General features: G+C 37.7%; 1 protein-coding gene across 1 annotated transcript in view; it reads right to left on the bottom strand.

Annotated features, from left to right (window-relative positions):
* Positions 1 to 10435, bottom strand: part of LOC122789982 (interleukin-13 receptor subunit alpha-2-like) — a 764082-nt gene extending 753647 nt beyond the window's left edge. The window contains exon 1 of the mRNA XM_044057489.1: positions 10170 to 10435. Coding sequence (XP_043913424.1) covers positions 10170 to 10248 — 79 coding nt within the window. The 5' untranslated portion in view covers positions 10249 to 10435. The remainder of the gene's footprint in view (positions 1 to 10169) is intronic.
* Positions 10436 to 14742: the final 4307 nt, after the last annotated feature.

Genomic DNA, 14742 nt, shown 5'->3' with positions numbered 1-14742 from the left:
GGAACTTTTTCCCTGGACATTTTTCAGGCAAATGAATGATAGTAGTGCAGGGAATATTTACTGCTCAGTATCTCAGCTTTTTCTCACCCAAGCTGCAAATAATTCAGTGAGATGTACTTTATATCACATAGAAGAAATGGATGACCTGCAACCTTACAACAAAAGGACAGAGACCACTACAAAGCATCGAAGATAAGAATTTGTGATTTTTGCTCGACGGAACAAAAGTGCTGACTGGCACAATAACAGATATGTGCCTCTTGCTGTAAAAGTAAACAATGGCAATTATAATGCATTGGTAGAACTCAGAGGCCATAGAAAGCAAGCTGACTTCTCTCATGGTCCAACTACATCAGTATGTTAAACATGGTCATGTTACTCCACTCATGCAGAGTAGAGGTGAATTCAAAGATCCCTGGGGAATTTGTGCGAGCTGTGGCTCAGAGCTACAAATCATTGTGCGCGCAGGACATAGTACTGCACAAACAATACATTATGCACAAAGTAATGCTGGCAGAGTTAACCACACCCCATTATCGCAGAAGGTCTTCAACAATTATGTCATTTGCAGTGGTTTATCAATTTAGTATATTACAAATGCACCCTCAGGGTACTTGTCACGCCCTTCAGTCATATCCCCATGAACACATTCAGTTCTCCTTCAGTCATATCCCCATGAACACATTCAGTTCTCCTTCAGTCATATCCCCATGAACACATTCAGTTCTCCTTCAGTCATATCCCCATGAACACATTCAGTTCTCCTTCAGTCATATCCCCATGAACACATTCAGTTCTCCTTCAGTCATATCCCCATGAACACATTCAGTTCTCCTTCAGTCATATCCCCATGAACACATTCGGTTCCCCTTCTCACATATCACCCCCTACTGTACATTTGTTGCTGACCAGTACACCACAAGTGGATTACAAATATGTACACCACAAGTGGACGACAGACATGTCTGAAAGCACTTTGCCGTGTCAGTCATTTGTTTGTCAAGGCTGGTAGCCAACAAAAAAATTAACAAAATTATCCCCAAAAAACAGGCACATTAGCTGTATCTTAACATCTGTCTTTTATACAGTGCATCAAAACTCAATGAAAGCAACATTTACCTGTAATGGGGCTACAAAGTTTCAAAACAATAGCTGAAGACAGTTTCTAAAAAACAGTGCAAGATGCAGTCCTGAAATGTGTTGAGATTGACTACTTGTACATATAGTGTTCAGCTGGTCTTCAATAAGAAATGTTTATCCGGAAGGAAAAACAAAAAATCAGTTGTACAGACACCAAATATGTCTCATTCTAAACTGCATGCATCATTTACAAACAATGATCATCCTTTTTTTTTTTTTTTTTTTTTTTTAAATGCACAGTATTTCAAATTGCGGTACTTTTCCGTTAAACCCCTACCATTTTGCGTGGCTGTGTTTTGCTGGTATTTACAAGATTTATGTTTGAGTGTGTAAACGAGTGCTTTCTAAAACACTCTGCTTACTGAAGAATTCACAGCTCAACATTGTAAATAGATAACTTAGGAGACCTGCAATAAAGGACAGGAATTAATTTATTCTTGTAATAATGGATTATATGTACAATAGCCACTGAGAAAAGGTACACTGGGTCAGAAACATTGAAGGAATTCGAGTACATCTGATAGTAATATCTAAAATTGTGTGTGTATTTGCACATGCAAGAGAGAGGTGTTCGTAGGGATTACTTAAGGCATTTCATGGACTTTTTAAAAGCTGCAGGTGAAGTATATTTTCCTTTGCAGTGTGCCAAAAAAGTTATAGTCTGCTGTAAAAAACTTTGCTGTAAAAACTGTCAAGCATGTAAGATTGCAGAGTTGCTTGGGATGCTCTGGGCACTTTTAGGAGCTACGTTATCTTTTCAGGTAAAAGGATAAAAGCAAGAGAGAGGTTAAGGGAAATGGTGTATTCATTTTATTTGTCAATATTGGTACTTGTTTGGTTCTGTGTGTCAGCTGTGCAAGACTTCCATGTTGCCCTTTTGATGTCTGCGACCAGATGATGTCTGCATAGAGTTAAGTTTTTTTTTTCATAACCCTGTCTGAAGCTTGTTTTTAGGTGTCCTTTATCATGGAAGAAGTAAATTTTAGGCACCAGCTGTAATTACACAACCAGGATGGAATAAGACAAGACACGTGGTAGGGGTTTAACGGAAAAGTACCCAAATTGCCAAAGTTTAAGGCATCCTACTATAACTTTAAGTTAGCCATACTATACTACTGCTCTCACATTCAATATAACAGACATTCCTTGACTACACTATATCCAACCTGCATGAAAGTTAGAATACATCTCAAATTTGATTCAGTATGTCTTAGGATAATAAATTCCTCAGAGTCAGGAGGCGGCATAATATAAGTGCACAGATTCAGTTTTCTAATAATGGACATTATATGTCTTGTGACAACAGTCTGCATAACATGTAAAAGGATTACGTACCTCTACTGATGGAGTACTGACTGCTTCTATACTGCATACAGTAATTATGGACAAACATTCTTCCACAAGCATGCAACACACAATGTCATTCAACATCTCATACAAAAGTGACACTGTACTTTATAAATGGCACCACTCACGTTGTTCTTACCACATGCCTACTGTTATCAACAAAGTTTGGTACCAATACACAGCCATCTTATAAATAATTTACACAAAAGTCAAAGTAAAATAAGCATCCCTGCATGACAGTGTAAACTGTCACTAAGAAAAACAATATAACAGTTTGCGCTATTGCAAGTGGACAGTATTGAACAGCCATAAAGACAACAAAATAAAACTTGGGAAACAAATTTATATAAAAAAAAATAATGTAATAAAATAGTGTTGCATAGAAAGTTAGGACCTCCCTGCAAATAATATGAAATACAAGGGTCTATATTAGAACGAAATGACGAAAGAGCAAATGCTCTTTCATCAACACGTAAAACCAGAAGTCGGAAAACAGCAAAGTTACGGAACAGAGATTTTGTTCCCAGGAGGAAGAAATAAATAAATAAATAATTGCCGTTCCAAAAAATTATAAAGACAAAATAAAAGTGGGGAGCTTCGCCCCCCCCCCCACACCCCTACTTAAATATACCAACTCCAAGATTGCACCATAGTGGAGAAAACAGCCAAGTCCCAAGAACGGCCAGCGATTTTTTTTCCCTGGAAAAAAAAAAAAAAAAAAAAAAAAAAAAACTGTTCCATAACTTCGCTGTTTTCAGACTTCAGGTTTTACATAGCGACGAAAGTGTTCACTCTTTTGTCTCTTCACACTTCTAATATAGACCTGAACTACAAACACATGAAATTGTAGAACGTATGAAAGTGGGATGTCAAAACTACCATTCCTTCAGCACCCCTTTAACCATAACATCAAACTGTTTTAATACCCTTCACATACAGTTTCCCAGCACAAAAACCCATGCACCACAGCTGCACAGTTCTACATCACAGCACTAGTGCAAACACCAAATCCACTCCCAGCACTGCATGGATAAACAATGATCCATGTTAAGACAAAATGTAAACCAAGTAACTATGCTTCAGATGGGAATCCTTGACAATGGTACAGCCATAGCCAGCTTTAGACACCAGCGAACCCTGCGGTCACTGGGGCCCCCCCCCCCAACCACAGCATGTTATCTTAAATTGATATTTTACAACATGTCTCTCACCAACAAAAGCTACTACAGCAAACCTGTAGACTTACTAAACCAGGTGGCTAACAATAACTCATTTATATCTCCTTTAAAATTCAATGATATTCTGGTTACAGTAACAATGTTTCATCAAGTAACAGGCTTCACAATTTCATTAAATATTTTCCCACTGACAGAGTGCCCCTAGCTTAGTCAAAGCCTGCTGGTGAGCATTTTCTCCACTAAAATTAACACCACAGTTGGCTCTAGATACCTGCAATACCTGTTGCTGCAGGGCCCCCCCTTAATCATGCTTGACTGAGTGGAAGCCCCCACAAAAGCTGCTGCTGGTTATGGAAAAATGAGTAGAAAAAATGTAGTAATTTACTAATTATGCTCTTTTGGGCTGTGATATGACCCTTTTAGGATAAAGCTGACAATCAGCATGAGCAAAGTAAGCACTAGGGAGATCAGCAGCCCAGAGTGACCAAACTCAGTGCATCCCTTGGATTTTAAGAAGAGCTGATACTTCCGATCTTCAAGGATTTTTTTCTGTTTGAGGGAGTTTTCTAAATACTGGCAGAATACCAGATACTATAACATTCAACTTGTGTACTGAAGAATTCGTTGCATTGCCAAAAATAATACCAGAATAAAGGCTCAAAATGAGGAACATGTTTGAAGTATTACTCTAATTCACTAACAAAGTTAATAGAATAACACAAAGTTAATAGAACAACACGTTTTACATAAACATGCTTTTTTGGATGAGAAGAATAAAACTCATGTCAATTTATTGACTGTCTTTAAGCCTGAATGTAAAAATTTGTTTTGCTGGTAAATCAAAGAACAGAGCAAAATTATGAGGCAAAAATCAAGGAAGGTCTCTGAAATCAGGGACAGTGACAGGTATTACTCCTCAATGGGGTAAATAAAAGTGACTTACCCTGATGTTGTTTGATGACTGCTAAACAGTCTCTAATCTGGTGTGGCAATACCAGTGTTTCACAGTGTATTGCTGTTTGCTGAAATAAGTACAAAACTAGTATTTTTATGGGGGGGGTGTCTATAAAAATGATCACAGAATTTATCTGTTTAAAACACCCAATAATACCAGGACACATACATTACTCTTCTCAATATCAGTAAAAATGCAATATCAGTAAAAATGCAGGTAACAAGTAATTACATTTCAAAAGTAATGCATAAAATATATCACAGAACATTCAAATACTTTGATCTTCTAGGAGTATGGTGGCCCTCTGCTCTCCAGACTGCATAAAATGTATACAGCAAGGCACCCTAAATCATCCTTGACTGTGTAGGGGCCCCGCAAAAGCTGCTGCTGGTGGTTGAGGAAAAATGAGAAGAATAAAAAATGTAATCAGAAAATTAATACACTTTGTAAACAGAACAGGACTGTGATACGACCCTGTTAAGGTAAAGTTGATAATGGCCTCTGCTCTCAACCACATCCATTCTAAAACTAGCCCTGGTGAGATGCGCATTTACAAAAAGTTGATGTAGGTTATGGGGGAAGTTGGGGATTGTGTGGTTACTTCTACTTCATCACAGTCAAACTTTAGGAGGTGTACACAGGAGGCCATTGCAGCTTGTGTTTGGAGTGGGAAAAGTATAGTTATTGTTTCATTTACTTTCGCACAGACCTCAAAGCTATACCTCTCAACCTCTTACAGCAAGAAATCTGGACAAAGGCATAAATAAGGGGGGGGGATAAATGACCATAAATAGGAACACATTTTAACTACTGCTCTTACAAACTTGGAAAGTTGAAAAAATAATAGGTTTTGCACTAAATTTTCTAAAGGGCATGAAGTCTGAAACTCAAATGTCTGTCACTATTTTCTGACTTCAACCCTCAATGATTTACCAGTGAATTGCCAAAAAAACAATTTTATGAAAAATGGACCAAAATATGAAGTAAATATTCTGTGAAAATCTTTAGTCGAGAGGTATGCTCAGAGGTATACAGAGAATGTTACTATAGCTTGTATAGGGGTAGCATACTGTCTAGTAGCAACAAAATAGAATACATTACTGTAACCATGTTTTTTTCACTTTCTTCACAGTCACACATCAGGCACATATACAGGAAGCTGCTTTTGGAGGCTTAACATGTGTGTGTGCCCGAGTGTGTCAGCAATCACTTAAAAAATACAAGACTGTATCAGTTTGAACCTCTGCTTTCATCCCAGTTTTAACACCAGAGGGATGCATAGGCACAAACTGTCTTTTTTTTTTGGGGGGGGGGCTGTATTCTCAAATAGGACCTATGTAACCTCCCAACAATTGTCTTGTCAGTTTATTGTGAGCTCCTATTTGTCAGATTAGAACATTAAAAATAAGACTGAAATTATTTTCTTACTCATGATTTTTGTTTAGACCACTTCTGAATTAAAAGGTTGGGAAAATGCCCTAAAATGCATCCCAGAGAATCTATAACCCTATAGCTTCTGGGGGCACCAGCTTAATTTGGTTATTTCCTAAATAGTTATTACTGCTCTGTCTTGGTCTGGAAGGTGTTTTGAAAGGATGCAAGGAAAACTAAAGCTGAACCACAATGAATTTCTTTCCTTAATCATAATTTCTGTTGAAGCCATCATTGGATGAAAAAGCTGTGCAAAAAGAAAAAACACACTTAAAATGCGCATCAGAGCACATAAAAAGTTCTGGCTTCTTGAAAAAACTGAACAGTAAGCTATAAAAAAAGGAAGAAAAAAGTAATGTGCATGGTATGGAGAGCCCAAGATGGGAAGAAACAGAGGGAAACACTGGAGGGTGTATGTGTCTGTCTGTCTACAGGGGGGATGCTGAAACAGTAGATAGTGCCTAGGGTGTAATTTCACCCAAGTCTAGCCCTGTACATTGAGTAATTATAATGCAGCATTGTTGCAACTAAATGTCAGTAACTGTAAGTGTCCCTTTGTGAGATGGGCCAACAGAGTGAGGTGCACAGACCTGCTGTAATGCAAGTGCATTATAGCTACATGACATTGTGTGTACTACTGCTGAAAGTTTGCAGCATGAACTAAAAGGTTGCTTAGGAAGGGTGGCAGTGACAGGGTGATTGAGTGAAAGTGCCTAGGGCCCCCAAAATGTTAACACCGTCCCTGGGTATAGTGACTGCACTTTGTTAACCAGGACAGATACCAGATCCCAGTGGACATTTTTAGATCACAGCACGTAGAAAATAGCTTACAAATACAGTACATGATATGGTTAAGACATAGTACATGCACTGCTACAATTTACAAGATTTTATAGAAATATACATGCACAAACTCACAAAACCACAGCATGGAAGGTGTAGGACAGGAGAATGTAAAGGTTAGCCTGGAGGAAAGTAAAGAATTGAAGAGACAAGCATTAGAACAATGGCTAACGGGGAATGAGAGGATGGAATAGGATACTGGACAAGTTGTACATTTCTTTGTGTATGTTTAACAAAATGGATCGGTAATACCATTCTAGTAAGTGAAAACTAATATATCTAGATCTTCTCACTGCAGGCTCCTGAAATATGGAGTACATTTCCACTAGCAATCAGAAGTGCAACCAATTTATAAGCCAACTTGAATTCTTAGTGCCTTGATGAAACATGCGACAACTGTTTTGCTATCAGATCATCATTTTTGTATTCACATAAAATATGGTAGATCATTTATGATGGAAAACATACTCCTATTAATGCAACCAAAAAAGGTTCATTGCTGGTTGTGACAGCCAGTTTGTTACTCTTGCAATAACCTACTGTTTTATTGCTAACCAGTGTTGAAAGCTTTCTGTACTTTTTGTTTGCATTTCATTTCTGGGATTTCTGCTTCTTTTCAAAATTATGTAACAGGCTGTGGTTGAAAAGGGACTGTTTGCTCAACTAACTGTTAAAGAGACCCGTCTGACCTTTTTGCCATCTTTCAACATGGAGTTTGATGTGATGTGGCAATACTGTACCACTGCCACAATACGACATTAACTGTGTGGCCAGAGTGGCTGAAGAACAAGCAAAGTCTATAGAGACGTGAAAGGGTGATGCTCATGACATACAATTTTCCTGCTACAAACTACTGTACTTAATGTTCTTGTAAAATAATTTTGGATAGTGGAAAACCCCAAATGTCTTTTAATAATTTGTTTACACACACACAGTCTTATCTTCAGTGTTTAAGAATCATTCAGTCCCATACTGCTTTATAATAACTATGGATTAACTTTTAAAAGTAGTTTCAATACACATTTTGATACCCATTAATAAGAAAGTGTGCTAAACCACATATCAACCAAGGTTATAAAGGTAACCAGAAAAGAACTGCTAATTCACTATGCATGTGTCCTATCTTGCATTAACATTGCAATGTTCTGTTATAAATTGCAGTCTCTCTGACATTTGGAGTATTCAAATGTGACTTTTTTGTAAATACACTTCACAGGTTTTCTATTAAATTTATGACCCATTAAGAGTCACTAAAATCAGCAGTCATTTTATTCTGATGTGATCTAGCTGCTGAAAATAGAACGGGGGGGGGGGAATATTGCACATAACATTCAGCTTGTTATGGTTGTCCTATTAACTGGTCTGAACTGCTCACATCAGATAATATGCACACACTGTCACTTTTTTTTAACCACACAGCCATCAGTGAAAGTAAAATACCTTGAAAAAAAAAGACACCCCCACTAAGAGATGTGGTCATATGGAGATAAAGCAACAGTAATACACATGTACAACAATCCAGCATTACATGCAATTTAACTAGCAAACCTCAAGCTGTATGAGGACCAAGAGTTTATCTGCAGATCTGCAGTGGGGCTCTGTGCGACTGTTATGTTAATTGTTTTACAAATAGTTACATAGCAGTTCTGTCTGGGGTGGCTGACCCAGTTCTATACCCCAGCTCTGGAGCTTACGTCATACAAACACCTCATCAGATGTCTAGTCATTCTTGAAACCACTGAAGTAAATTTTATATATCTCTACATTTTCACTATTAGTCTCTCATGTGATATGCCAGAAACATTTTAAAGTGCAAAACACTATAAATAAAAATTGAATTCCTGCTTTAAAACAACAGTGCATAACACTGGTGCATTTTGTCAGGCCAAATTTTAGCACCTAATGACCACCATAAAAAAGTAAGGTAATCACTCATCCCCAATTTAAACAGAGTTCTGAGTGGGTGATCACAATGAGATGGCTAGTTCCATTTCTACTTCTTTTTGAGAATAATACACGTTAGCACGTTTTTACCGATAATCACACAACTTAAGGATGTAAAAAATCTCACAGAACATCTCTTTTTCCAACTATCTCAGTACATACCTTTCAGCTGTCAAAGTTTTCACAAATATCTCCAATTTTGGCTCACATTTTTGTTTTATCCCACCTACAAAATGGCAATTTGGAGACAAATGGTGGTGGAATTTTTGTTTACACAAACAATTTTAATAAAGTTAGTCTTCTTTGACTTCAGGAAATGCATGCTAATTCATCTCCTGTTATTGTCAACTTCTCAAGTTAAAAAAAAAAAAAAAAAAAGTGCTGCTGATTACTTCTGGATTTGTCCTGGATTCTAGAGGTATGAGGTTGAGACCCATTGCGTTAACAGCCTTAACTCAAACATTTTGGGTACCCTCTCATTCTTACCGTATTACATTCCTCCTAGTCCCACACTGAAATGGTTTATCACACATTCGGGATTATTTTTTTTAACTGAAGTTCACGGTATAATGGTGACGCATTATAAAAAAAATACCCGAAGTTTTTTTTTTTTTTCAGAAATATAAATTAGTAAATTTCAGCCATGCTGTCAGGATTCCATCCACATTTTGTTAGTTTGCTCCAAAACATGGAGAGGGACGGATTTGAGCTATACCGGTGTGTTCCACTGAATCTGATGTATTTGCCTTAGTAACTCTTCCCTTGTGTAATTTTATACGTTGCCTTGGCGGAACAAAATTATTATAATCAGAGCACTTACACACCAAGTATGGAGCTGATCCTTCAGTAATTCTAACTGCGCGCCTGTTCCCCACTTATCCATGTTAAAGTGTGTCTGTGCCTACTTAAGGATGCACTTTTAGAACATGTGGGTTTCCTGAAGAGCAGAATGACGAGGAACATTAACTACAAGTTGTATATGTCAAATGAAATACAGTGCATAGGAAATACAATATGGATCGAGCAAAACAGAAACAAATCAGAAATGTAACATAATGACAGATATAAAACACTCCTCCTTAAAAGCTTTACGCTGCTTTACTACCTGTCCAAGGTACTTTCCATAATTCTTCAAGTCTCAGCAGGTACAGATTGCATTTGGGAAGTCTTGTTGACTGTGCAAAACAATCTTAAAGTTCCAGCAACAAATAAATAACATTAAAGCTGAGTAACCCTTTTCACAGTTAGTACTTCTAATTCCGGGTGTATTTTTGAGTACTAAATACGTTGAATACAAGTGCTAAGCAGTGAGTAATAAAGTGATCACTTACGAGGAGGAATGTGGAAGCCCAAGCAGGCAGATATTCCAAGAAAAGTGAGGACGAGCACAAGCAGATGAGTCCCCGGCATGGCGAGCTCTTGGCGAGGGTTCCCACTCTAGGAGGAGGTTGGAACGAAGTATGAAACCCCAAAGACAGACTGCGATACTGAAAGACTCCTATCCGAACGCTTTTCCTTTCCATGCAAACTGCTTCCAGAAAACACGGAAGTTGGGGACAATTGCCAAACGTTCGGTCAAAGTTCTGGGCGGATCTTAAAAAAGACTCTCTCTGTTTTTTTTTTTTAAAGTCTGAGTAGGCGTGTTGGTTGTAGGTTTATCGTAATAACTTCTATATTGCTGGGAAAAGGGAACTGAAACCGTAATCCCAAGTAGTGAGGCGTGCGTGCAAGGATAACGTCTGAGCACACTTGGTTTGTAATCTTAATCACCTAAACCACAAGCTGGACGTCAGTAGGTTGTGATAGCTAAATTACAGCTGTCATCTTTACTATTTTTTTTTTGTATTCCACTAGTAAAACCTCTCTAGATTTGGGCACGTTTACCTATCAGGGAACTAAAGTCAAGACTAAAAATCCCTATTGCCCTAAACTGCATGCCTGCCAACTTCCAGATGATAGATCAGGAACAAATTACCTTACCATCGGGAACACCTACTTAGAATTAAATATGCCTATTACCTCCAAGTTCAATTACACAGAGACATGACCTGCATTCACCAAAGATACCCCTCAACCTACCTCTTCCAGAACGAGGGGCACTTTTTTAAATATTAGTACTATTAAGTTAAGATGTCAGAATAAGAATATGTAAAGTAAACATGCATTTTTGAAGTGAAGGAAGTCTATAACTTTAATTAGTGACTTTTATTCATTAACTGTAACCTAACACATTTTCTCCCAAAATCACCGGGATTACGATAGACCGAGTAAAATACTGAGTCAAACTAAGGGACAGATGAGAGGCACATCTCCAAATGAAATGACCGCAAGATCCACATGAGGGGCCAATACCCTCAGCGTCATTACATTACAAGACGGTTACTACTGTGAAATGATAAGTACCCAAACAAGAATCACGTCTTACTTTTATTTCTAAAACACATCACGCACTAAAATTAGAACGTTTTGCACAGATATTGTGCCAGTAGAAAACTGTATCCCTTGAAAGGGTACAACACTTCCTTCTCACTTCGAAAAAGTCATATACATATGATAGACGTAGTAGCCTATTTCACATTGTTGCTCTCAAAACACATTCACTGTCTCGTCACTTACTGGGCAGATTTCAATAGCCATTTAACAATAATGTAAATGCCTTTTGTTTTGACGCCTAGTCTTTCCCTTTACATTCTGAAGAACTGAAACAACAATGATAGCCCTTAGTAAGGTATTTCAAACTGTTACTGCCCTCACATAAACCATACGCGAGATCATGCAACACTGATCTAATAAATGCCCTTTGTTGTCACAACACAGCTTGAGCCCAAAAGCTCCCTCACCTTTCCTGTTCTCCCATTATTAAAATTAGCGTTTTGGAATAACTATGCTGGTTGTGTACTAACACCAGTCTGTCTATCTGTATTGAGCTAAATATATGCAGAAATATGTAGCTTAATAGAGCTGAAACATGGCTCTGTTAGGATGAAAATAACTGGTGTAACTAGAGTGTTGCAGACATGGATGTTTAGGTTACTGGGCACTGTGTGAAACAGGAAGCCCATTTATATAGTAATTTTAATAACTTCTGTTTAAATGTGAAAGTAATCAAAGTTTTATGAGTTTTGTGAGGAAGACAATCTCATAGTTTGGATGATAAGGAAGAGAAGCCATGGGCAGATAATACTGGGAGCTTTTACTTAGGTTCATCATAGGTTAGTACTAGGCTAATGGCCATTTTAAGCCTAGCAAATTGCCTCATGTGAGAATCAAACCCTGCACTTTGTGTATATAAGGTAAAACCTTAACCATTATGCCAACTTCATCTAAGTAGTAGAGTAGTAACAGTGTAGCAAGTTATATAGGCATAAATTCTAACATTGTAATCAACAGCACTGTTGAAACAGGAGAAATAAAGCAACCATGCAGTTTGAGCAAAGTGATACATTTAAGCAAAGTTACTTGAAGGCACTCACTAACCAGATAGGGAAGGAGTAGATGTGTTTTTGATCTTTTCTTCATTTTTCAGTTTACAGGATTATTATTAGTAAGTGATGAAAGTCAGATCTCAGACTTCAGTGTGTTTGTTACCACTGCAGCCAAGTAAGCAATCTCAGCACAGTTATTTTGTGCAAGAGATCATGACTGCAGGTGTTTAAGCCTTCTAGCCATCCAAGGTACAAATGAAAACATATCAGTAATGGCAGGAGGCAAGAAGTTCTGCTGCAAATTCAGCTATCCTGTTGTAAACTGATGCCAGGTCAGAGTGGACAGATATATTTTAAGTTGTCCAGAACTGCCGACTAGTATGGTAGTTTAAGCTATAAGAAAGCATCAGCTAGGCTAATGCTGTCTTTCAGAAATCAAGTGTCTCTTTATCCTTCATTAGGCTCCTAGGGTTTGATTCACAGGTTTAGATGTAGTTACTACATGTTCTTTGAACGTAAGCTTTGAATCAATTACCATACCCAAGTATTTCCAGGCATGCACTTCCTCTCTGATTCTTCTTATAAACTGCACACTAGCAAAAAGCATAATTTGTGTCTTCTCATTTAGTAAATCTGCTACTCAATGCATTCTGTGAAACTCTCAAAACCTAATTGGAATGGACTTGTTAAAGTTCAGGGATCATGTGTAGCTTAATTCAAGGTACAGTCATACGTAATTATTAGGCATGCACTCTTTGAAGCACCTGAGAAGCTTAGCCCAATTTCTCATGTCACTATTAATTAAGTGATTCACTCACAGTCACACGGTAAGTAAAATGAGGCTGAGAGAATCAAACTCTTGTCTTCAGAAAGCAGCTCATTAATATCTTATAGCCTTCATCCTTTGTACTAAATGGCTGACTCTGCACATTATAGAACAATGTAATCACCAGTGCACAATATGATATACACATGAAGGTAAAAAGGTAAATGACTGCACAATATACCTTTTAGAGTGGTTCTTACTGTTACTAGACAAGCATGTTATATGGTCTCACTCAGATCCACTTAAAACAAAGACACTGAAGTAGCAACATCTAGTCTGTTTTATGCCTCATCACTTTGGTATCCTCAATTACTTCAAGAGAAGTATTTACATGGTGTAAAAAGAAAAGTTTATTTTCTGATAGTAATGTGAGTCTGAGCTCCTAGTAGAAAAAAAAAAAACAATAAAGAAGACTCATTCATTCCATGATATATGACTACTGTCAAACCCATTTACGGTAGAAGAAGGTTTCCATCTTGCTTTTTTCAATTGTATCTTGCAAATGAAAGTGGCTTTTGGAATATAATTTTACAAAAGCTGCTGAACCATCATCTTATTTCTTTTTTTTATAACAACTTTGGCCAGCGCATTCATTTAATTGATGAAGCCACTATAAGTATCATTGTCACTGAAGCTGTGTGGTGACTTGTCAGAAAACTAGATGAGGTTAAATGTACTCGCTTTAGAGAATTTTATTGCATTTTTACAGCATAGTTCACCTTTCATCTGTAATAAGGTAATATATTGTATGAACAAGCAGTTTTTGAAACAGTCACTGGTAATTATATTTTGTACAGTTATTTCATATGTAAGCTATATTTTGTTTTAGATAATTAAGATGTTGTGTAAATTTAATATACTGTGTACATCATTACTTAAGCTAACCTTCTTGTTATAATGTATTTGCCAGTTAGCCTGGGCAGTGGCTGCAAAGGGTTCTGCACAAGTCCACTTACCTGGGTAAAAAATAAACAACTAAAAATTTCAAATTGTATTTCTCAGCAAGGGGAATTGCTGAAAAGTCAGAACTAGTACAGGAAAGGAAGTCATAAACGTGTTTAACACATGTAGGCTCATAAGTATATACTAGGGTAATGACCACCAGGGCCTTTGTAAGCATAGCCGTGCTACCCAACCCAACTTTATCCCCTTGTAACATGGGCATCTGTTTGGAGGTGTATGTTAATAAAGGTATAGTGTGGGAGGTATGATAGTTAGGGAATATTTAGTCCCAAAGAAGAGGAGAAAGGGAAGTTAGCAACTATATCTAAGAAATGTGAAGCTTACTGTCAGCTCAAGGAATGTCTGCCATTTTTTTCAGACACTTACTTTTCAAGGAATTAAAAGACTCAGGAACCTATTGATGGTTATGTGACTGATCTAAATAGCAGTGCAAACTACTGATGTTCGTCGTCTCCCATTGCTGCAGTCCTGACTAATGGGTACTCCGCTGCCCTCCATCGGCCCGAATACCAAAGGGCTAGATCTGGCGTCGGTCATGGCGCCCGAGACTGACGTGGTGTCAGTATAAATGCGCATGACCGACGCCATAACTTCAGTCTTTCTTGCCGCATGGTCCTAAGCAGAAGCAGAATTTGCAAGTGCCGTTCGGCGTTCTGGAATTGTCGGTTTTTGAGTTTCAGACCGGAGACC

This window comes from Protopterus annectens, chromosome 15.part0 (genome assembly GCF_019279795.1).
Source record: "Protopterus annectens isolate FY-2018-M chromosome 15.part0, PAN1.0, whole genome shotgun sequence".
Classification (NCBI taxonomy): Eukaryota; Metazoa; Chordata; order Ceratodontiformes; family Protopteridae; genus Protopterus; species Protopterus annectens.
Note: the sequence above shows the minus strand (reverse complement) of the source record. Positions and strands in the feature narration are given on the sequence as shown.